General features: G+C 39.6%; 1 protein-coding gene across 1 annotated transcript in view; it reads left to right on the forward strand.

Annotated features, from left to right (window-relative positions):
- The window catches only part of pfdn1 (prefoldin subunit 1), a 74,620-nt gene that overhangs the window by 13,089 nt on the left and 38,226 nt on the right, over nucleotides 1–23,305 (forward strand). Inside the window, exon 3 of the mRNA XM_067995830.1 lies at nucleotides 1,891–1,975. Within this exon, the coding sequence (XP_067851931.1) occupies nucleotides 1,891–1,975 (85 nt within the window). The remainder of the gene's footprint in view (nucleotides 1–1,890; nucleotides 1,976–23,305) is intronic.

Consider the following 23,305-nt stretch of genomic DNA (forward strand, 5'->3'; position numbering starts at 1 on the left):
TAGATTCTGAATCACTTAACTCATCTTGCATGATGACCATATTTTGTTATAGTGATACTCGCTGGAATTCTTGAATTTGTAATACAATCCTCTTTTATGCAACCCCTCCTTTTTATTTAAAATAAACTTGCATGCTATGAATGATAATTTATCATATATTAAGCATATATTTTAGCACCATCCTCTGTGATTTATTGAAATAAAACATTAAAAAAAAGTTTGAACATTTTATTTTGCTTTTATAGTATTTTTGGAGGACATCCAACAGCTGCAGTAACATTTTTGCACTGTGTCCAAACCTAAATTAGGATTTCATATTTTCTTCAGAGTAGACTGCAAAACCAGCTTACATAAGGTCTGCATATTGGTCTTGTCATGTGTGTCTGTGTGTTTTCTGGAGTGACGCTGAGCCATACTGACCAGGAAGATTCCAGGTTCAATCACTGAGCTATGCTGAATTGGCAGGCTGGTCTAAGTGTCCCTGAGTTAAGGAGGGGAAAAGTCAGGCAAGGTTTCCACTCTTGATTGCTATCCTGAGACTTGCAGTAAAAAAAAAATCACACGGGGATACTGTTTTAGGACTGGATCAAACTTGACTATGATGTCCCACTTAGTTGATTAGATTGTTATTCATTGTCTGCAACTGAAGAATTGCACGAGAGGTACTAGAGGGCTACTGGAACCCATCAGACCATGCATCGGCCTGTGTTACCACTTTTTGAGAAAATTGGGGAGAAAATTAGGGGCAAAATTAATATTTAAATATAAAGGTTAAAACAGTTATCTGATCAAGAAATAAGATGAAATTCTCTAGTGTCAGATTATTTGTGTAATAAAACATAAAAACATATAACTTTTTGATAGTGTAATCATATAGTTTGTGGTATGTTATTGTCTTTTTTGAGATTATTGTGTAGCATTTTAATAAATTTAATTGAAATTCTCTGCAGTGTAACTAATGCCCTCCTTCTCTTGAGAACTATTTGGCACAATAGTATAAATTTCTTTGCGTGTGAAGTGTCTAGCTGCAATTTTGGAGTCTTGATTGTTAGTGTTTGTTGTAATAAAAAAACCAAAGAAACAAGTAAAGGTGGTAAGAATATGATCGAATCTCGTAAAATTTGATTTTCACTTTAAATTTATACATGCCTGCTATTTCAGCTATAGATTCTTGTATCTATGATGCTTTAAGTCTTGTATATAATAAAAAAAAGAGTTTTTAAGAGCTCTTCATTTTGGATGAAGATGTGAAAAAATCAGACTGTCAAAGGTTTTTGCCTTGGAATATTTGGGAAGGGATCTCTATGGCAGTATTGTTTTGCTGAGGCATTCATTCTGTATATACAATATCAAAGCAATGACTTAAGGTAATATGACTCTGTCCATAATATTAAATGGTTTATCCAGTTGCGACCTTAATCCCAGACAGTACTTCCTATGTCCTGCATGGTTTAATAAAAACGCACAAAATATAAAAGATCAGGTGCCTTGTTAAACAGTAGCAGACCTCTACACAGTACATGCCACGTATTACCTCTCACTAGGTCTGTCCAAAACAAGGTTGATTTTTGGTTCATTGTGCTAGTTAGCCCTACAGTTCCTTTTATGTTGCTACAAATTAAATACTTTCATATATCATAGAAATATGATTTGTAACTTTTTATCTAAGGTCTGCAATATAACAAGTAGAGGAGCATAGATATATATGTTTGAAAAAGTTGCATTTAACTTCTTTGCTCTGATTATGGAAGTTTCCCAAGTTTGAGGTTCTTGGGGGGGGGGGGGGGGGGGGGCGGGGGAGGAAGTTTTTACGGTTAATTGATATTCATCTCAGGCTTTTAAATCTATCCTTGCTTCAAATTAAAAAATCATGTTTTTTGAATTTTTTAGGTTTATTCTTCAGCCAAAAGTAGTAATTCACAATCAGCTCCTCGAAAAACAGAAAATAGCAGAAGAGAAGATCAAGGAGCTTGAGGTGAGTGATGATCAATCATGCTTTCAGTATAGAACCCAAGTGAAGAATGCTGAAATAGCATTTTCTTTTTAAAACAAATGAATTGCATCTCTTTTAATGGCTGCTCCTCCTGCCCCTGCAAGGCCACCTCAGTGTCCCAAAGTTCCATCCTCAACTAAATGCTGCCCTTCTTGGTGACATCATTCATCGGCATGAGGTCAGCTTTCACATCTACGCTGAAGACACCGAACTCCATCTCTTTGCCAGCACTCTTGATTTGTGGACCACCACGTTATTGTTCATATGCTTAGTTGACGTCGTTGTGAATGAACAAGGTGTTGCTGGATATGATTAATTGAGTGACCTAATAATACAGGGTTTAAAACAGAGACAAAGGAAGCGCAGTTGATTGTGCATATTTGGGTTTTCAGAAAGTTTTTCACAACATTCAATTAGTGACTAATCGCTAAAGAATCGCCGAATAGGGGTAAAATATGGTTCTGGATAGGTAATTGATTTAGGATTGGAAAACAGGATAGCCACAAATGAGACATTTTCAGGCTGGGAAGTGGTTATAACTGGGATGTGATCCCAGGATATGAACTTGGGGCTCTTGAGATAGCTTATGATATCAAAATATATTTACATCTATGTCTCCAAGTTTCCAGATACCAGAACAGGAGGTTGAATAAGTAATGAGGAGCAATGAATCCACATTCAAAAGGATTTGGATCCTATAGCTAACTGAGGCAGCAGGTGATTGTTTCACGTGGATCAATGGAATGTGGTATGGGAGCAATGAATTGTGAGGGAGCATGGAACAGTCATATAACATGCTAAACCGGAAAGATATCCATGGGTTATTGTGGATTAATTTATGAAACTGTCGGCCTACTGCTATAGTGAGAAGGGCAAATAAGGCACTGGGTTGCTTTAGTAGAGGCACAGAGTACAAATCAAAAGAGGGTTCATAAATGCTGTATAAGTGGCACTGATCGGATCACATCTCTGTGCATATCCAGTCAGCTGATTTCTGTGGAAAAGTAGCGACGTCAATGTAATCTAATTTTTTAAGTTTTTATCAAGGGCATAATAAAGTTGGTCTAGGCTAAATTTTCAGTATGGTGAAGTGTTCAAATACTAGGGAGCTGTGAAAAATGAGGCAATAGACTTGTAGAAGAAATTACCATAGAAGGTAATTGAAGGGAATAATATATAAAAAAAAGTTCAAGAAGCAACTAGATATGTTTCTAGAGCAGGGGATTTCTCATGGGGTGCTGGCCAATATTTATTCCTCAACCAACAGCATTCATGTACATTTTTCCTCATCTGAATTTGAGCCTATGTCCTTGGTTTGTGGTTATGCCAAACAATTTATTCGGATTCAGTTTACCTATGATTCATAGAATCTTGGAAACCTCCAATAAGGCCTCCTATCAGCTGTTTTTTATCTTCAGAGTCATCATTCCGTGTCTTTTTGTCTTTCCTTATAGCTCAGATACCTAATTCCTGGTGTTAGTTTCATTACCCATCATTATACCCTCTCCAAAGCCAGAATTCCCCAGTGTAGTACAATGATGAAAACTGCACATAGAACTTCTACATACAGTGGAACCAGTGCCTATTATACAAGCCTTTATGACCCATGTCCTTTCCCTCAAGCTACATACCGCAAGATCTTGTTTCCCATCTATACTGCTATTGAACACAGTGCTGATGGTTTCGACAAGCTATTCATCAGTACCATTAGATCCCTCTTCTGTGTTGTGCCCTACAATCTAATACTGTTGATCTTACCTAGTGCTTCTTACCTTCCCTACTCTCATCATCTTCCATTTTCCCACATCAGCCACTTGTCAGCTCAGTCCCTCAATCTAAGTAGATTCCTCTGTATTTGATATGCTTGATCCCTATTAATTGCAGCCGCTATTTGTTTTGGATCATCAGCGAACATACAGCTTTATAACTTCCAAGATCTACTGTAGCTTCAGGACATCTATTTTCAAAAAGGGCTTGCAAGTTGAGTGAAGTGTTGCAACCTAGTGAAAACTGCTGTTTGCTCTTGGTTTAATTTGACTATCAATAAAGTAGTTGTAGCCTGGAATATAGGAGTGCTACAGTGCTATTTCTCTGTTAATTGGAAAGACCATGATCGTACATTGGTAATCTGTAGTATGTCCAGTATGTGTCTCATTGGAAAAAGGTTAATTATGACCCTGCAATCTCCTACCCCAGATTACTTCGCCATAAGTTTATGTTTTGGTGAACAGAGAATGTGGACTTGCCTGTAGAAGTGGACCTTTATGTTATGCACAAAGGCATGAAGTCTGTGGAGCGCACCTGATTCATAACAATTGTAGCATTGACCCTGTGTTATTTTGGGAATTGCCTTCCACCATTCTGATGGAAATCCATGCACAACCCTTTGCCATTAATTTTTAAATAGCAAAGTAGCCATTAACAGCAAAAGCTACTTAACTGCTTAATTCTCTGAAAGGAATATTTCTGCATTACAGTTATCGCTCAAATTTTTCTAACTAAATTCAAGCGCATTCGTTTGTAAATAGTCTTAACTGTGCGTGTTCATATGGTGTAACATTTTGATATAATAAAGGGAATACCATACATAATATTCCATTAAATATTTTTCATATTTTATGGTTATCACATCAGAATCTCATAGCTGGAGCTATTTTTCCTTTGTTTATTTGAAGAGAACGTTGATAGGCATTTATTTGAAAAGAATGTTCATAGCGTAAATACTTTAAACCCACATCACACAACAGTAGACTAAAATTTGTATTCCCTCCAGGCACACTAGAACAAATCCACAAAGGAGTGTCATATACTATTAAACTTTAAAAAAAAAATCATTTTACTTAATTAACTACCTAATTATTTTTCTAATTAAGTTATAATGTATGGCACAAACAGAATAAGACTGGTGGGATATAATATATATTCTACTGTGATACTGATCAAAACTTTCATGCAAATTAACAATTATGGGACACATCCCAGCGAGGCTCATGACATATCCTTCGTGTTACAACAATTTAATTGCAATGTGAATGTTGTGAAAATCATCTTGTGAATCATTAATTACATTGAAAAAGTTTATTATGTGGCTCCTTTTTGTATTCATTGAGGAAGCAAATCAATTCCAAAACTTTTTCTGTGATGTTCAGTGGTGCGGTTTATAATTTAAACATCCTTTCCGTAAACGTGATCTGCAGTTTGGATACACCACATCATATGGTCGAATGATGTCGTTTGCAGAAGCCAGCATCCTGTCAGAGGAAATTATGTTGTAATGACAGTAAGGCTTTTCAGATTTGGGAACAGAACTGTACAGCTGAGTGTTTTAGAAAAAACATTCATCCCAAGGGATATAGTATTCTGAGATACTGATTATTAACCAGAAAAATATTCAAAATTGTAGCTAGCTGTTTCACATGACATTAAAATTAAATACAGATTTGAGTTCCCCTCTCACAGTTCAGAGGTTTCCTGGGTGGCTTAAATTAATACCGGAAATGTGTAGATTTCTGGGTACAGGAAGCTGATCTAGAGTTGTGTAAAGATCTTAGCTATGAAGAAACTTAGTAACTGTTTCATATGAATTAATGAAGCAGTTTTAAAGGTATACCTTAAGACCAGATTGTTCCCATGCTCAACTGCTAGCCTCCACCCTTCACAAACTACAACTTATTTAGAATGCCTTGATTTGCGAGCTTGCCTGCATCACCCCCGACCTCATGAAACTCTATTGGTGCATGTGCCCCAGCGAATTCATTTTGAAGATCTTTGTCCTTGCCTTAAGTCTTTCCTTGACCTCATTCGATCATACCTTAGCAATCTCTTCCAGCTGTGTGTCCCTCCACTCAGAAGCACCAACCTGCCTACTTGCTGGCCACTCCCTCTGCTCTGCCATCAGCATCCACTCCTCCAGCCACTATGCTTCCACATTCTGGAGTTCTTTTCCCTCAGTATTCTGCCTTGCAATCTTCCTCTAAACTGTCAAAAGCTCCATAAAGGTTCTTTGTTCTTTTGTCCTACAACTCCTTTTTCCTTTCCCTTTCTGCTTGGTGGCTATTCATTGTGTACTGTCCTGAAAAACACTCTGAGGAACACTATAGAAATGCATGTTATTGTTGTATGTAATTTCAAGTGTCAGCCTTGGCTCAGTGGTAGTATTCTTGTTTGAGTTAGCAGATTGTGGGCTCAGGCCCCATTCCATGACATGAGCACATAATCTAGACTGACACTTTGGTGCAGTACTGAAGGCGTACTGCCACATCAGTGGTGCTGACTTTCTAATGACATATTAAATGGACGCCTTGCCTTCATAAGTGGATGTAAATGAACCCATGGCACTATTCGAAAAAGAGTAGGCGAATTCTTCTGGTGTCCTGGCCAACATTTATGCATAAACTAATACCAACAAAACAGAATCTTGCCGTGCACCAGTGGTTGCTGCCTTTGCCTACACATTTTTAAAAAAAATTATTATCTGTAAAGTGCTTTGGGATATCCTGAGGATGTGAAAGGTGCTAGGTAAATGCAGATTTTAACAAAAATTCTGGTTGCAGAATTTTTGACAAACATCTTGTATTTCTATAGTTTCTTAGAACTGACTTTAAAAAAAATAAAAACAGAAAATGCTGTTTTCTGAAACAAGTAAGAGAAAAGATAGGTTAACAGTTTAGTAAGAGACCCTTTGTCAGAGCTTTTTCTGTGTTTGCCCTCGCTTCTCTTCTTACCATAGTCTGTGCACTGCTTGTAGCTAATTTGTAGGTGGGCATGCAGGTGTAGTATGAACTTGCTGCTGGAAGATGCATGTTAATGATCTTCCTTCTGTTGGCAGCACCTCTGTGGAGAAGTTCCATGTTTATGTTTGATATTTTTACCTGTTGCCTTGACTGCGATTATCAGCTTGACATTTGTGGAATTAGAATGCAGGTTTGCACATGCATCAACAAGCTGAAGCATGGGACAGAGCAGATAGAAACCCGTGATTGAAGGGGCTAGACTGAAGAGACATAGACATAAGGTTTAATGGAAGCGAGTTAGGACAGAGAACAGGAGTGAGTTTTTTTTACACAGAGGGTTTTGAGGCTGTGCAATGCACTTAAGAGTGAGTGATTAAGCAGAGACCATGTCAACATTTAAGAATAGGTTAGTTAGGTCCTGCCACATCCAGTTGTGAATGGTGGGGGACAATTAAACAACTAACGGGAGGAGGAGGCTCTATAAACATCCCCATCCTCAATGATGGCGGAGTCCAGCACGTGAGTGCAAAAGACAAGGCTGAAGCGTTTGCAACCATCTTCAGCCAGAAGTGCCAAGTGGATGATCCATCTCGGCCTCCTCCCAATATCCCCACCATCACAGAAGCCAGTCTTCAGCCAATTCGATTCACTCCACGTGATATCAAGAAACGGCTGAGTGAATTGGATACAACAAAGGCTATGGGCCCCGATAACATCCCGGCTGTATTGCTGAAGACTTGTGCTCCAGAACTAGCTGCGCCTCTAGCCAAGCTGTTCCAGTACAGCTACAACACTGGCATCTACCTGACAATGTGGAAAATTGCCCAGGTATCTCCTGTCCACAAAAAGCAGGACAAATCCAATCCGGCCAATTACCGCCCCGTCAGTCTACTCTCAATCATCAGCAAAGTGATGGAAGGTGTTGTCGACAGTGCTATCAAGCGGCACTTACTCACCAATAACCTGCTCACCGATGCTCAGTTTGGGTTCCACCAGGACCACTCGGTTCCAGACCTCATTACAGCCTTGGTCCAAGCATGGACAAAAGAGCTGAATTCCAGAGTGAGGTGAGAGTGACTGCCCTTGACATCAAGGCAGCATTTGACCGAGTATGGCACCAAGGAGCCCTAGTAAAATTGAAGTCAATGGGAATCGGGGAAAACTCTCCAGTGGTTGGAGTCATACCGAGCACATAGGAAGATGGTAGTGGTTGTTCGAGGTCAATCTTCTCAGCCCCAGTACATTGCTGCAGGAGTTCCTCAGGGCAGTGTCCTAGGCCATCTTCAGCTGCTTCCTCAATGACCTTCCCTCCATCATAAGGTCAGAAATGGGGATGTTCGCTGATGATTGCACAGTGTGAAGTTTCATTCTCAACCCCTCAAATAATGAAGCAGTCCGAGCCTGCATCTACAAGACCTGGACAACATCCAGGCTTGGGCTGATAAGTGGCAAGTAACATTCGTGCCAGACAAGTGCCAGGCAATGACCATCTCCAAAAAGAGACTTTAACCATCTCCCCATGACATTCAATGGTATTACCATCGCCGAATCTCCCACCATCAACATCCTGGGGGTCACCATTGACCAGAAACTTATCTGGATCAGCCATATAAATACTGTGGCTACAAGAGCAGGTCAGAGGCTGGGTATTCTGCGGCGAGTGACTCACCTCCTGACTCCCCAAAGCCTTTATAGGAACATAGGAACAGGTGTAGGCCATTCAGCCCCTCGTGCCTGCTCCGCCATTTGATAAGATCATGGGTGATCTGTGATCTAACTCCATATACCTGCTTTTGGCCCAAATCCCTAATACCTTTGAATGCTAAAAAGCTATCTATCTTAGATTTAAATTTAGCAATTGAGCTAGTATTAATTGCCGTTTGCGGAAGAGTGTGCCAAACTTCTACCACCCTTTGTGTGTAGAAATGTTTTCTAATCTCGCTCCTGAAAGGTCTGGCTCTAATTTTTAGACTGTGCCCCCTACTCCTAGAATCCCCAACCAGCGGAAATAGTTTCTCTCTATCCACCCTATCTGTTCCCCTTAATATCTTATAAACTTCGATCAGATCACCCCTTTAACCTTAGAAATTGTAGAGAATACAACCCCAATTTGTGTAATCTCTCCTCGTAACTTAACCCTTGAAGTCCGGGTATTATGCTAGTAAACCTACGCTGCACTCCCTCCAAGGCCAATATGTCCTTCCGAAGGTGCGGTGCCCAGAACTGCTCACAGTACTCCAGGTGCGGTCTAACCAGGGTTTTGTATAGCTGCAGCATAACTTCTGCCCCCTTGTACTCTAGTCCTCTAGATATAAAGACCAGCATTCCATCAGCCTTATTGATTATTTTCTGCACCTGTTCATGACACTTCAATGATCTATGTACGTGTACCCCTAAGTCCCTTTGGACATCCACTGTTTTTAACTTTTTATCATTTAGAAAGTACCCTGTTCTATCCTTTTTTGATCCAAAGTGGATGACCTCACATTTGTCTACATTGAATTCCATTTGCCACAGTTTTGCCCATTTACCTAATCTATCAATATCGCTTTGTAATTTTATGTTTTCATCTACACTGCTTACAATGCCACCAATCTTTGTGTCATCGGCAAACTTAGATATGAGACTTTCTATGCCATCATCTAAGTCGTTAATAAATATTGTGAATAAATGAGGCCCCAAGACAGATCCCTGCGGGACTCCACTAGTCACATCCTGCCAATGTGAGTACCTACCCATTATCCCTACTCTCTGTCGCCTTTCGCTCAGCCAATTTCCTAACCAAGTCCGTACTTTTCCCTCTTTTCCATGGGCTTCTATTTTAGCTAACAGTCTCTTACATGGGACCTTATCAAATGCCTTCTGGAAGTCCATATAAATAACATCCATTGGCATTCCCCTGTCCACTACTTTAGTCACCTCTTCAAAAAAATTCAATCAGGTTTGTCAGGCACGGCCTACCTTTCACAAATCTATGCTGACTCTCGAGGTGTTCAGTCACCCTATCCTTAATTATAGACTCCAGCATTTTCCCCACAACAGATGTTAGGCTAACTAGTCTATAATTCCCTGGTTTCCCTCTCTCTCCTTTCTTAAAAAGTGGAGTGACATGTGCAATTTTCCAATCCAGAGGGACAGTTCCTGAATCGAGAGAACTTTGAAAGATTATAGTTAGGTCATCTGCAATGTGCTCCTCTACTTCCTTTAAAACCCTGGGATGGAAACCATCTGGTCCTGGGGATTTGTCACTCTTTAGTGCAATTATTTTCTTCATTACTGTTGCTTTACTTATGTTAATTTTATCGAGTCCCTGTCCCCGATTCAATATTAGTTTTCTTGGGATTTCTGGCATGCTATCCTCTTTTTCTACTGTAAATACTGACGCAAAGTAATTGTTCAACATGTCCGCCATTTCGCCATTGTCAATGACAATATCCCCACTTTCAGTTTTTAAGGGGCCAACACTGCCCCATGACCACCCTCTTTTTCCTAATGTAACTATAAAAGTTCTTTGTATTGGTTTTGATATCCCTTGCAAGTTTCTTTTCATACTCTCTTTTTGTAGCTCTTACTATCTGTTTTGTGACTTTTTGTTGATCTTTGTATCTTTCCCATTCACCAGGATCTGTGCCATTTTTTGCCTTTTTGTATGCCCTTTCCTTACGTCTTATACTGTCCCTTACCTCTTTAGTTGTCCATGGCTGTTTTTTTTGGCAAGTAGAGTTCTTGCCCTTCAGGGGTACAAACCGATTCTGTATCATGTTAAATGTTTCTTTAAACATTTCCCACTGATCATCAGTCGTTTTACCCATTAACAGATTTGCTCAGTTTACTGTGGACAGTCTCTGTCTCATCCCATTGAAGTTGGCCTTACCCAAGTCTAGAATCTTAGCAGCTGATTCACTTTTTTCCCTTTCAAACACTACATTGAACTCTATCATGTTATGATTGCTATTGGATAGATGTTCACGCACAGTTAAGCTGTTAACTAAATCTGGTTCATTACTCATTACTAAATCTAGTATGGCTTGCCCCTTTGTTGCCTCTAGGACATACTGCTGTAGAAAACTATCCCGGACACACTCAAGAAATTCACTACCTTTCTGACAGTTGCTAGTCTGCTTTTCCCAGTCTATGTGAAGGTTAAAGTCCCCCATTAAGACCACTATGCCTTTCTTACATGCTTGTCTAATCTCTGCATTTATACAATCTAGCACTTCAGAGCTGCTGCCAGGGGTCCTATATACAACTCCCACTGTAGTCTTAGATCCTTTCCTATTTCTCAATGCAACCCATAAGGTCTCTGTTGGCTGATTACCTCTCGTTATATCCTCCTTTATCATTGAAGTGATTTCATCTCTAATCATTAAGGCTACTCCTCCCCCTCTTCCATTTTCCCTATCTCTCCTGTAGACATTATAACCCGGTATATTTAGTTCTCAATCCTGACCATCTTGCAGCCATGTCTCAGTAATAGCTATCATGTCATACCCTCCAATTTGAATTTGAACCTGTAGTTCATTTAATTTATTCCTTATACTCCGTGCATTTGTATGTAGATCTCTTAGTTGGGCCACACACCCTAGTCTGACCTTCAGCTTTGATGCTGGGTTAATCACCTTACACCTTCTAGTGTTCACTTTATCTGTAGTGCCTAAAGTTCACTTTCTTTCTGCTGCTCTACGCTTTTCCCTTTCACTTGTTCTTGAACAACTGTTTGTACTATTTTTATTGTAAATTTCCCCTGGGTCTTCCCCTCTCTTGCCACTCTCAACTTTACTCCCTTCTGACTCCCCGCTCAGGTTCCCATCCCCCTGCCACTCTAGTTTAAACCTTCCCCAACAGCACTAGCAAACACCCCCACGAGGACATTGGTACCGGTCCTGCTCGGGTGTAACCCGTCCCGCTTGTACAGGTCCCACCTTCCCCAGAACCGGTCCAAATGTGCCAGGAATCTAAATCCCTCCCTCCTACACCATCCCTGCAGCCACGCATTCATCCGGTCTATTCTCCTGTTCCTATACTCACTAGCACGTGGCATTGGTAGTGATCCTGAGATCACTACCTTTGAAGTCCTGCTTTTTAATTTATCTCCTATCTCCTTAAATTCACCTTGCAGGACCTCATCCCTTTTTTTACCTATGCTGTTGGTACCGTTATGGACCACGACTACTGGCTGTTCACTTTCCCCCTCCAGAATGTCCTGCAGCTGCTCTGCGACATCCTTGACCGTAGCACCAGGAAGGCAACGTACCATCCTGGAGTCACGTTTGCGGCCGCAGAAACGCCTATCTGTTCCCCTTACAATTGAATCCCCTATCACTATAGCCCCGCCACTCTTCTTCCTCCCCTCCTGTGCAGCAGAGCCACCGTGGTGCCACAAACTTGGCTCTTGCTGCTTTCCCCTGATAAGCCATCTCCCCCAACACTATCCAAAGTGGTATATTTGTTTGAGAGGGAGATAGCCCCAGAGGACTCCTGCTCTACCTGCCTAATCCTTTTACTCTGCCTGGCGGTCACTCATTTCCTTTCTGCCTGCATAATCATTGCCTGCGGTGTGATCACCTCACTGAACGTGTTATCCACGATAGTCTCAGCATCACGGATGCTCCACAGCGAATCCACCCGCAGCTCCAGCTCCGAAACGCAGTTAGCCAGTAGCTGCAGCTGGACACACTTCCTGCACACATGGTTGTCAGGGACACTGGTAGCGTCCATGACTTCCCACGTAGTGCAGGAGGAGCATATCATGCGTGCGAGCTCTGCTGCCATGACTTGCCTTAGACTCTCAGACTCTCCTCCCGCTCTCGGTCTCTCCTTTTATATTGTGCTCACCTCTTGGATTCTCCTGCCTCACCTGTGACGTTGCACAGTAGTTTTCTCTTGTTGCAGGTCTGCTGCTGCTTTTATTCCCCACTGCTGGTTAGGAGAAGCAAGGCAAAGCAACACCTCCTTCCCGCATGTCACCGAACTCCCACACTCACCAAACTCTCAGCTGTCTCACTCTGTGCCCGCAGCACCATCTACAAGGCACAAGTCAGGAGTGTGATGGAATACTCTCCACTTGCCTGGATGAGTGCAGCTCTAACAACACTCAAGAAGCTCGACACCATCCAGGACAAAGCAGCCCGCTTGATTGGCACCTCATCCACCACCCTAAACATTCACTCCCTTCACCACGGGCGCACTGTGGCTGCAGTGTGTACCATCCACAGGATGCACTGCAGCAACTCGCCAAGGCTTCTTCGACAGTGCCACCCAAACCCGCGACCTCTACCACCTAGAAGGACAAGAGCAGCAGGCACATGGGAGCAACACCACCTGCACGTTCCCCTCCAAGTCACACACCATCCCGACTTGGAAATATATCACCGTTCCTTCATCGTTGCTGGGTCAAAATTCTGGAACTCCCTACCTAACAGCACTGTGGGAGAACCTTCACCACACGGACTGCAGCGGTTCAAGGAGGCGGCTCACCACCACCTTTTCAAGGGCAATTAGGGATGGGCAATAAATGCTGGCCTTGCCAGCGATGCCCACATCCCATGAACGAATTACAAAAAAAGGTGGTTGAAGGAAAAGGGAATACATGATGGGCAAGTGGGATTATAAGCTTACTGCCTGTGCAGAGGATAAGTAGCAACACGGGCTGTTTGGGCCAAAAGGCTTGTTTCCACGTTGTATTTTCTATGTGGGGGGGGAAAAATGAAATTTTAAAAAGTTCATAGGCTGTTGAACTGGCAACCGTGGTAATTTTAAAAGTCTGCTTCACATTAGTTGTAATTTTTGAACCTACGACTTTTGACAGTAGCAGCGAGAATGCTACTGCTGAGCTAAGCTGATATTTTGGAGAATTAGAAAGATAAAGAAGTTGAATGTACAAAGTGATGTTTTGGTAGGATCCAAACCAGCTTTATGAATTCTTTCTTGCTTTCTGCCTTGACAATTCATTGATGAAATCTTCAAATCAGGAAGAGAGAGAAAGAGCAGTTCATCTGGGCTGATTCATGGTGCTGTGTGCTACCTTTTTTAATATACAGTAGCTGTCAGATTGGACTTTCTTCTGGGATTGTAGATTCTGAGTTTTGATCAGCATTTGGAAAGGTGGAATCCAGATGACAAAGTTCCACATTGAATGATGAATGGCAGAGATGGATTTAGTTATAAGACAATTTTTCACAAAATCAGAAACTAAGATTATTCATAGAAATGCAGTTCCAAGTGGCTTTCATGGGATGCAAAATTAACAAAAGATAAATTAATGAAATATCAGATTCTCATGGATGCTTATATTTCAATATATTTGTGTATCTCAGCATAATACCCAGTAAATTGGGAGTGGTAATTCTGCTAATTGGTTATAATCCCATTTATTCCCATGTCAATGTATTCAGTTGGATACTTTGTCTGAAGTGAGTGTATTACCTGAAACAGGTAAACATTTTAAGACGTTTTGAATGTAAAATCCCTTTAAAAATTGATTTGAAAAATGTGATTGTGTTCTGAACTTTTTTTCCCACTCGTAGAAATTTATTCCAATAAATGAAATTTCAACTTTTAGTTTTTCCAGTTGTTAGAATATATTGATATGTTTAGATTGACTACTTTAATTTATTGCACTAAATAGTGTAGTACCCACAGTATTTGGGAAAAGAAAATACCATGCAACATTTTTAGGCTCTCCACATTCTGTAAACTTAATGCTGCAAAAGAGATTTTAACATTTTTGTGAATTGGCATATATGAAAATTTTAATAACTTTTCCCATTGCTGATCAAATTTAGATAGCACTTTCAGTATGGACTGAAAGATACAACAATGTAGTCTTGATTACAATCATCAATTATTTTCAAGTTTTAGAAGACTTCACCTTTTATTTCAGATTCGAGACTGCCTGTAATTATTTTGGGTAAAGTAACATGATTTTCTAATATCTATCGAATGACCTTTGCTTTATTCTTAATTTACTAAATCCTTTTTTAAATTTAATCCCATGATTGACCCATGGTAAGAATTTATGTTTTGCAAGTTTATAAATACCGTTTATAATGTCGGGCCTCCTTAGTTTAATGTTTAGGTCACTGTCTAAAACTGTAATATTTGAAGAGTGTAGAAAGTGATTATTAGGGATCCTGATACAGTGGCTGGTTTGGTGCACATGATCTTTCTGTATGAAGCTATGCTGGGCACTTGATTTGGCAGACGTGTGCAGAATGAATTACTAAAAATAATCTCCTTTGCGGGGGCTTTAGGCTGGGGGTGGTTACTGATGTAATGCATTGAATGTAGTTCTTTGCAAAAGGGCAGAGGGGAAATAACACATTTCTGGTAGGAGTGGCATTTCTTTAAACTGCTGACGCATTCAGCTGTTTGTATCCGTCTCTTCCAAAAGACTGGACCCAGAATGTTTTCCCCACTGATTCCTTTATAAAGTGAACAAAGCTACCTCTGTAATTGGCTGGAGAATTTGAACCCTTTACACAAAGCTGAAGTACTTGTGTGAAGTTCTTTTTTGTTTTGAGTGCTCAACTGTGTATCTGAAATGTGGAGCACATTGTGCCTAATGCCCTGGAACAGTAGAGTCATTTTCTGGTAGAACTTTATGCTTTTTATGTTTTACAGACAACTAGTATTGTGGTTCTGTTGGTAACTACCTAGAATTGTTATTGGCTTCACTACTACTACCACCCCGCCACCCGACCCCCACCACACCAAAGATAAAATAGGAAACTTTTTTCCTATGGTCTAAAGTTTCCTGCAACAGAACAGATGAGATGTGGGATAGTCCAGATTTGTTAGGCCAGAATGCATTCCCGTTATCCAACATGTCCTGCTTATCCTATCGTGGGCAGATTTTCTTGATTTGGAGATTATTTCCAAAGGCTCTAGGGTATCAAATGGAATTTATTTTAAGCACTGAAATGGGGACCAAATTTGAGCTGATTGCCATGCTCTGGGGTGCACACTTTCAGTTTTATGTTCATGAAGCTGGTTACTTTAATTTGGAGTCCCTCAAGATTTCTTGCTGCACCCTTAGTTTTAAAGAGTAGGGAGTCCATTGGATTTTTCTTTCTCTGGCCCATACGTTATTCCTATATTTCCATGAAGTTCTTTCGAGAAACACCCCTCATTGTTTTAACCCTCGTATACATATGTATTGAAATCTTACCAAACGTGTTGAGTTCAGATAGTCTTCTGGTGACCTGATTGACTTGTTCAATCCATGTCACCTACTAATCTGATTGGGTCATGGTAATCATATGGTCCAAGGCTCCATTCTTCCAGTGATTTTGATTGGTGTGTGAACCACGTTACTTTTAGTATTATTGTCACTTTATTACCAGGGACCAATCCCCACTCCTGCTCTGGAGTTAGTAACTTGTTTTCTATGGCCCTCCCTGCATGGGTGGAGTGGCTGGAAGATTTGGGATGACCATGATGCCAAAGCAGACGCCCAGTCTCCCACCCAAGGCCAGGCCTGTTGAATACTGTTAAGGCTTATGCATATTTTTTATTTGTTTGCAGAGTGGGTCCAAATGCACACTGTAAAGATCTTAATACAGTGTATTCAATTAACGTTAATTGAAGTAGTGTATGAGTAATTGTATCCATATGATTTATCTCAATTAGTGTTAATTGTATTCTGGTGGTGTGTATCAATTGAGGACTCGCTTGTATCCTTTGTGGAGTGGGTTATGTGAAGCACTGTGGAGAAAAAAGGCTTGGAAGCAACTGAAGACCAGGCTCTAGTATTCTATCCTTCACCACCTGGCTATCCAGTTTATTACAGTGCAGAGCACATTATTACTTTCATAGTGAAATAAGGTAGATATTTGACTAATGCTCAGGTTATATTAAAAATGACGACTGATTTTTTTTCACTTTATTTTGGCCAATATCTGTTTAATTTTCTTTCATGGAGTTTGATGTGTACTTGATATCCTTGGTTTCTGCACCCTTTATACTACTTGTAATAGTAATTTCTGATTTTTGTTTTGTAATAAAATGCCATAACAAGAAGACTTAGTCAAGCAACTTTTTGTCTATAAGTAGCACCACGGAAGTTCAACTAGTTATTCCTTTATATGAGACATTACATATTTTTGTATTTTCCTTTAAACCGACTAGGTTAAACATATTATTAAAACCAGCTTTAGCTTTTAAACTCTGCTGACTTTATTTTCAATCCAAATAATTTGGAACATCCTGAGGATGAAAAAGGTGCTATATAAATGCAAATTCTGTTTTTTTTTAGGAAGTATTAAGGAAGGCCCATGTCCTGCATTCTTTTATCCCCATTCTTCTCTTCTCCTCAATACTGCTAAAGAAAGAATGAAGCAACTTGCATTTATATAGCGCCTTTCACAACCTCAGGACGTCCCAAATGCTTCACAGCCAATTAAGTACTTTTGAAGTATATTCATTGTTGTGATGTAGGGAAAGGGGGCAGCCGATTTGCGTAAGGTCACACAAACAGCAATGAGATAATGACAAGATAATCTTGTGAACGTCATCGGACAGGGCCGCAGGATCTTCTACGTCCACCATGACAAGTGGTGGATGTACGGTGTGTCAATGTCACCTGACTGAACAAGCTTTGCTTGAGTATTTTGCTTGTTAGACAAGAGGCCTAAGGTGTTCCTAAGCAACTTAGTTCATGAGATTGGTATTTTTTTTCCAGAGCAAAGATTTGAAAGCTGCTGGAGCCTGCTCTGTATGTTTCCATAGCAAAATCAGGAATAAACAAAAGTAATGAGTATGTTTCACTAGATGGGCTTCAAATTAGTTTAATTGACTTTATCGACATGGGAAAGTGTGAGTGCTTCTCGACACCGCCTCTCTTGAATCGCTAAACATAAAACCAAAACAATGCTGGAAATCTAAAATAAAAATAGTAAATGCTGCAACTTGTAGTAGATCGGTCAGTATCTGTAGATAGCTTAACATTTTGTTTCTTTTCTATCATTTTCTTTCTTATACAAGTTGACTGACTTGTGTATTTCCAGCATTTTCTGCTTTTGTTTGAAATAAGTAAACATTTTATTAAGTTATGCTTTGATTGTTTATATAAATGGCCTAATTAAATTTTAAATAATTTCAGCAAGGTTTTTTTTACATTTTGAAAGACTTACTATAAATCTAATCACACATGACCATTTTTACATAAAATTACATAGAATTTTACAGCGCAGAAACAGGCTATTCGGCCCAACAGGTCAATGCCAGTTTTTATGCCCCACATGAGCCTCCTCCCACCTTGCTTCATCTCAGCCTATCAACATATCCTTCTATTCCTTTCTCCCTTATGTACTTATCTAGCATCCCCTTAAACGCATCTATGATAATCGCCTTAACCACTCCATGTGATAGTGAATTCCACATTCTCACCACAAGATTATCTCGTCATTATCTCATTGCTGTTTATGGGACCTTGCTGTGAGCATATCAATATCCTTTTTGTTATATGGAGACCAGAATTATGCACAGTATAAGTGTGGTCTAACCAAAGTTCTATATAAGTTTAAGATAGCGTCGCTGCTTTTGAATTCTATTCCTCTAGAAATGAATCCCAGTGCTTTGTTTGCACTTTTTATGGTTTTGTCAATCTGCGCCGCCACTTTTAATGATTTGTGAATCTGTACTCCGAGATTCCTTTGCTCCTCTACCCAATTTAGACTCTTATTTTCCATGGAGTAGGTGACCTCCTTATTCCTCCTACCAAAATGCACCATCTCACTTATCTATATTGAAATTCATTTGCCATTTATAGGCCCATTCTGCAAGTTTAATGACTTCTTGTATTTTGTCGCAGTCTTCCTCAGCATTAACTATACCCCTCAATTTGTGTCATCCGCAAATTTTGATATTGTACTTCCGATTCCGGAATCTAAATCATTTATCTAAATGGTAAATGGTGAACACAGCGGTCCCAGCACCGATTCCTGATGAACACCACTTCCCACCTTCTGTCAGTCTGAGTAACTACCTTTAACCCCTACTCTCTTTTCTGTTTTGTAGTCAGTTTGCTATCCATTCTGCTACTTGTCCTCTGACTTCACATGTTCTGATCTTAGTCATGAGTCTACTATCGAAGGCCTTTTGAAAGTCCATCTATTTAGTAATATCTGTTTTGGAACATGGGTCATTTCTTGGATTTATTCACAAGTCAGAAAGTTTTTCATTTGTCTAATTTTAGCAATTGCATTAAGACTTTTTTTCCTGAATCTTTGACACTTCTCAGTTGAAGGTGTGTAAAAAGTAATTAAATGAGTATAAAGTGGAAGAAAACAGTGGTAGAAAAAGGAAAAATATTGAGTTAGAGTAAAAACAAGTTTGTAAAAACTTAATAAACAGAATATAAATGTTAAAATCTGAGTCTACCTGTTCTGTAAGGAACTTTTTGAGTGAAGCTACGTGACCGTTTCTTCTATTATGGTATATAAGTAAGCCATTTTTGTTAATCATAGCAGAAGAAAAATCAAAAATGGCTTCCTTATCACTTCTACCATCATTTGTGAAGGATGACCTAAGATATTTATTAAATATCTCCACCATTCCCTCATCCTCCAAAACTATATTTTTCTCCTTCATTCCTAATCAGTCCCTGTCTCTATTTTACTTTTATTATGCTTATAAAAAACCCTTACTATTTCCTTTTTATACCATATTCTCCCACTTTTAGCCCTTCTGATTCTTTTCTCACCTCCCCATCATAATTCAACAACAACAATTTGCATTTATATAGCGCCTTTAACATGTGAAGCGCCTTGGGGCATTTTCCTAGGAGCGTAATCAGACAAAAACCGACACCGAGCCAAAGAAGGAGATATTAGGATGGGTGACTAAAAGCTTGGTCAAAGACGTAGGTTTTAAGGAGGAGAGAGAGGTTTAGGGAGGGAATTCCATAACTTAGGTATAGCTGCCATTCGTGGGGCGAAGTAAGTGGGGGATACCTAAGAGGCCAGAGTTGGAGGAATGCAGCGTTGGAATAGTCGAGACTGGAGGTAACAAAAGCATGGATGAAGGTTTCATCGGCAGATGAGCTGTGACAAGGCGGAAACAGGCGATGTTATGTAAGTGGAAGTAGGTGCTCTTTGTGATGGATAGGATTTGGGCTCGGAAACTCAGCTTCAAATAGGATGCATACGTTGCTAACAGTCTGGTTCAGCCTGAGTCAGTGGTCAGGGAGGGGGATGGAATCAGTGATGAGGGAATGTGGAGGGGGCCGAAGACAATGGCTTTGGTCTTCCCAATAGTTAATTGTGGGTAATTGCGGCTTTTCCAGGACTGGATGTTGGACAAGCAGTCTGACAATACAGAGGCAGTGGAAGGGTTAAGAGCAGTGTTAGTGAGGTGGAGTTGGGTGTCGTCAGCGTACATGTGTAAATTCATATATTCCTTGTGATTTTCTTTAGTAATTGAATGTTCGACATCCAGCTATAATCAGGAAAGACACATATTTGATTTCCTTTGTTTACGTTGAACTTCAAAGAAGTTAGAAAATATATCGCATACATACTTGCTGCAATTCAGAGTCCTTCTGAAGCCATCAGATACAGAGAAACAGAAGGCTTCATGAAAGAACTCCTAAGTAAGGTTATGTTCAGGACCAGTATTACTGTGAGTTTTTGTGTAGGAGACACAACTGTTTTAAATGTTTTGAGGAGGAATAGCTAGATTCTGTATATTTAAATCTGTTTATCTTTGCAGTTTACTTATGTATTAAATATCAATAAGTCTGTTTGGTTTATAACCTAAGCTATAGGTCTGGTAGTGTTTATTGTACTGCCTTCTGAAATCAGTGACATCATATACGAGCCTTTCATGTCCTTAGGGTGTCTTGATGTGGAGACACCTTAGGGTGTCTCACAGCTCTTCACAGGGAATAAAGTGCAGTCACCATTGTTTCATAGGCAAACACAACAAACAACAAATGCACAGCAAGACACCACAAACAGCAAATGAGATAAATGACTAGATATCCTGTTTGGTAGTCAAATGTAAGGAGTCTTACAACACCAGGTTATAGTCCAACAGCTTTATTTGAAATCACAAGCTTTCGGAGCTTTCCTCCTTTGTCACTCACCCGATGAAGGAGGAAAGCTCCGAAAGCTTGTGATTTCAAATAAAGCTGTTGGACTATAACCTGGTGTTGTAAGACTCCTTACATTTGTCCACCCCAATCCATCACCGGCATCTCCACATCATGCCTGTTTGGTAGTGATGGTTGAGATATGAATGCCAGCCAGGACACTGCTAACTTTTATTATGATGCTATAAATAATGGCACAAATCGATGTTAATCACTCTCTGAAGAAACACTTTTGACATCAGTGCTAATCTTATCATTCCATAATTTGAGCCCATGTCCCACTTTCGTGGCATACCTTGAAGTACTGCTGTACCATTTAATATTTTACATATCTCTGTGAGGTCCCTCTCTGTTACCTCTTATCAAGGCTGAAGAACCTAAGTTCAGTCTTTACTCATAATTTAATCCTTTGACATTCTGGATCAGCCCTATAGCACCTTTTTATTGCTTCCAAGGTTTGAATGTTTCCTCTATGTCTCAGTGACCTAAACCTGACAATTTACTCAAGGTGTGGTTTGAACAGAGTACTGAGCAGTTTCAACATAACATTATCTGACTTATGCTGTACTGATTTGGCAATATAGTTCAGCATTCTGTTTGCTTTGTTGATTGCTATTCCAGACTGAACGGATATATTACTGATGAGTCGACTAACAGGCCTCGATATCTTTCAACTTCGCTCTTGCCTAGATCAACAGCATCCGTTTGACTATATATGACACTTTTTTTATTTTGATGTGCAGTAGCTTACATTTATCCATTAGAAAGTAGCCAGCTTACAATATGCACTATATTGTTTCAAGACACTGGGGTACCATATCATTTTACAAAAAAAGTTTTACTTAAAAAATTTCTAACTATTTGAATTTTTGTTGTCCATGTGTCAGACTGTACACAATTTTTTTTTACAAGAAATGAAACTGGCAATAACAATCCCCTGCAGAGAAAAAATCAAGAAATACTTAGGTTCCATGTTAGTGTTTAATATGAATGGACTAAATTGTTTTCCTGTATGCTAATGATATTGCAATTTATTGCTTGCTTGTAAATCAAACTGGTGTCACCAGGATCAATTTCAGAGTGCAGGCTTAAGAACAAAAGGAAAACTGGAAAGTAAATTGTCACCTTCAAATCCGAATGAATTATCTGTAGAATTAGTCAGAGTTCCAAAACCATGAGTCAGAAAGATGCCTTTTAGTCTTCCCATTTGCCATTGATAATGCTGAATTGTTCAATGTGGGTGGAATGGAATTTGATAACCCACACAAATGAATGCTGAGCTTATCTGAGAAACTATTGTTCATTATGAGCAGCCTTTGATATCTTGACCAAATTGCAGCATGCAAGGAAACTACATTTTTAAAACCTAACAAGCAATCCTTATTTTTCATGTTTTGCATGTTACGAATAGAGATATTACATATTTTACTTACCCTTTCAGAACTTAATTAAAGCTTGATCCTTGGTCTGTGCTGAGTAAGCTGCATCTCATCTGGGCACCAGCTTCTATATCCCTAGGCTAGAGAGGGTACACACAACCACAGTTCCTGCCCTTGCTCACTAATATATTACCCCTCTGTTGGAAAGTATGGGGGCATTTGGCGAGGACCGAATCAAAATCTGCAAAGATGCATCTGATGGTTGAATAGCCTACTGATATTCAATGTAACATAGATAAAGAATAGTATTTTGTGTTAAGTACCAGAAGGCTCTGTATCCGTGGAATTGTAGCATAACATGAACTAGTGCCTTCAGAAGAGGAGGAGGGACTAACTGGGAGTGGATTGGAGAAGACAAAGTGTCATGATCGTGGTATTTGTCCTTTTTCAAATGATTTGAGAAACATTTTGGCAAGTTGCTAAAATATTTAAAATTGTAAAAAAAAAATCTGCAGTAGCAGGAAAGGAATTGCTTCTTTGTCGTTTATTTAGAATTGAGGCTAACCTGATACTTTCTGTCCTTTTGGTTAAGTTTGAAAAATTTTGCCACACATGTTCTGTGGTTTTGTATTTTTTTCCCCCCAGTGTTACACAGAACTTAGGAATGTGTAGCTGTTGACCGTTTCCAACTTGGCTATGGTTCATAGCCCTTTGTTACTTACCTTGTAGTTGTATAGAGGTGACACAGTAAATGTCACAACATTCCTGAATGTTTGTTCAACTTTCTGCAGTGACTCATACAAATATTGATAAATCTTGTTGCCATAGGTATGCCAAAGCAGTTTGTATACCCCTAGGATAGGTTTTCTTTTCAATGTCAATAAATATTTTCTAGTAAAAGAATATTTAATTTCAAAATGCAACAGACTTTTTAGCATTGAATAAAATTAGTGGCTATGTCCGTTAGATGATCCTTCCCTCCCCACACCAAATTAAGAGTGAATGAAAAATAAGGACATTACCATAAACATGATAAAAAATAGTTGATACAGGAAGCGCTGGGGGAAAAATTGGATAAGGGCGCTACACGGCCCAATTTAGCGGCCAT

The sequence above is a fragment of the Heptranchias perlo genome, chromosome 14 (genome assembly GCF_035084215.1).
Source record: "Heptranchias perlo isolate sHepPer1 chromosome 14, sHepPer1.hap1, whole genome shotgun sequence".
NCBI classification, from domain to species: domain Eukaryota; kingdom Metazoa; phylum Chordata; class Chondrichthyes; order Hexanchiformes; family Hexanchidae; genus Heptranchias; species Heptranchias perlo.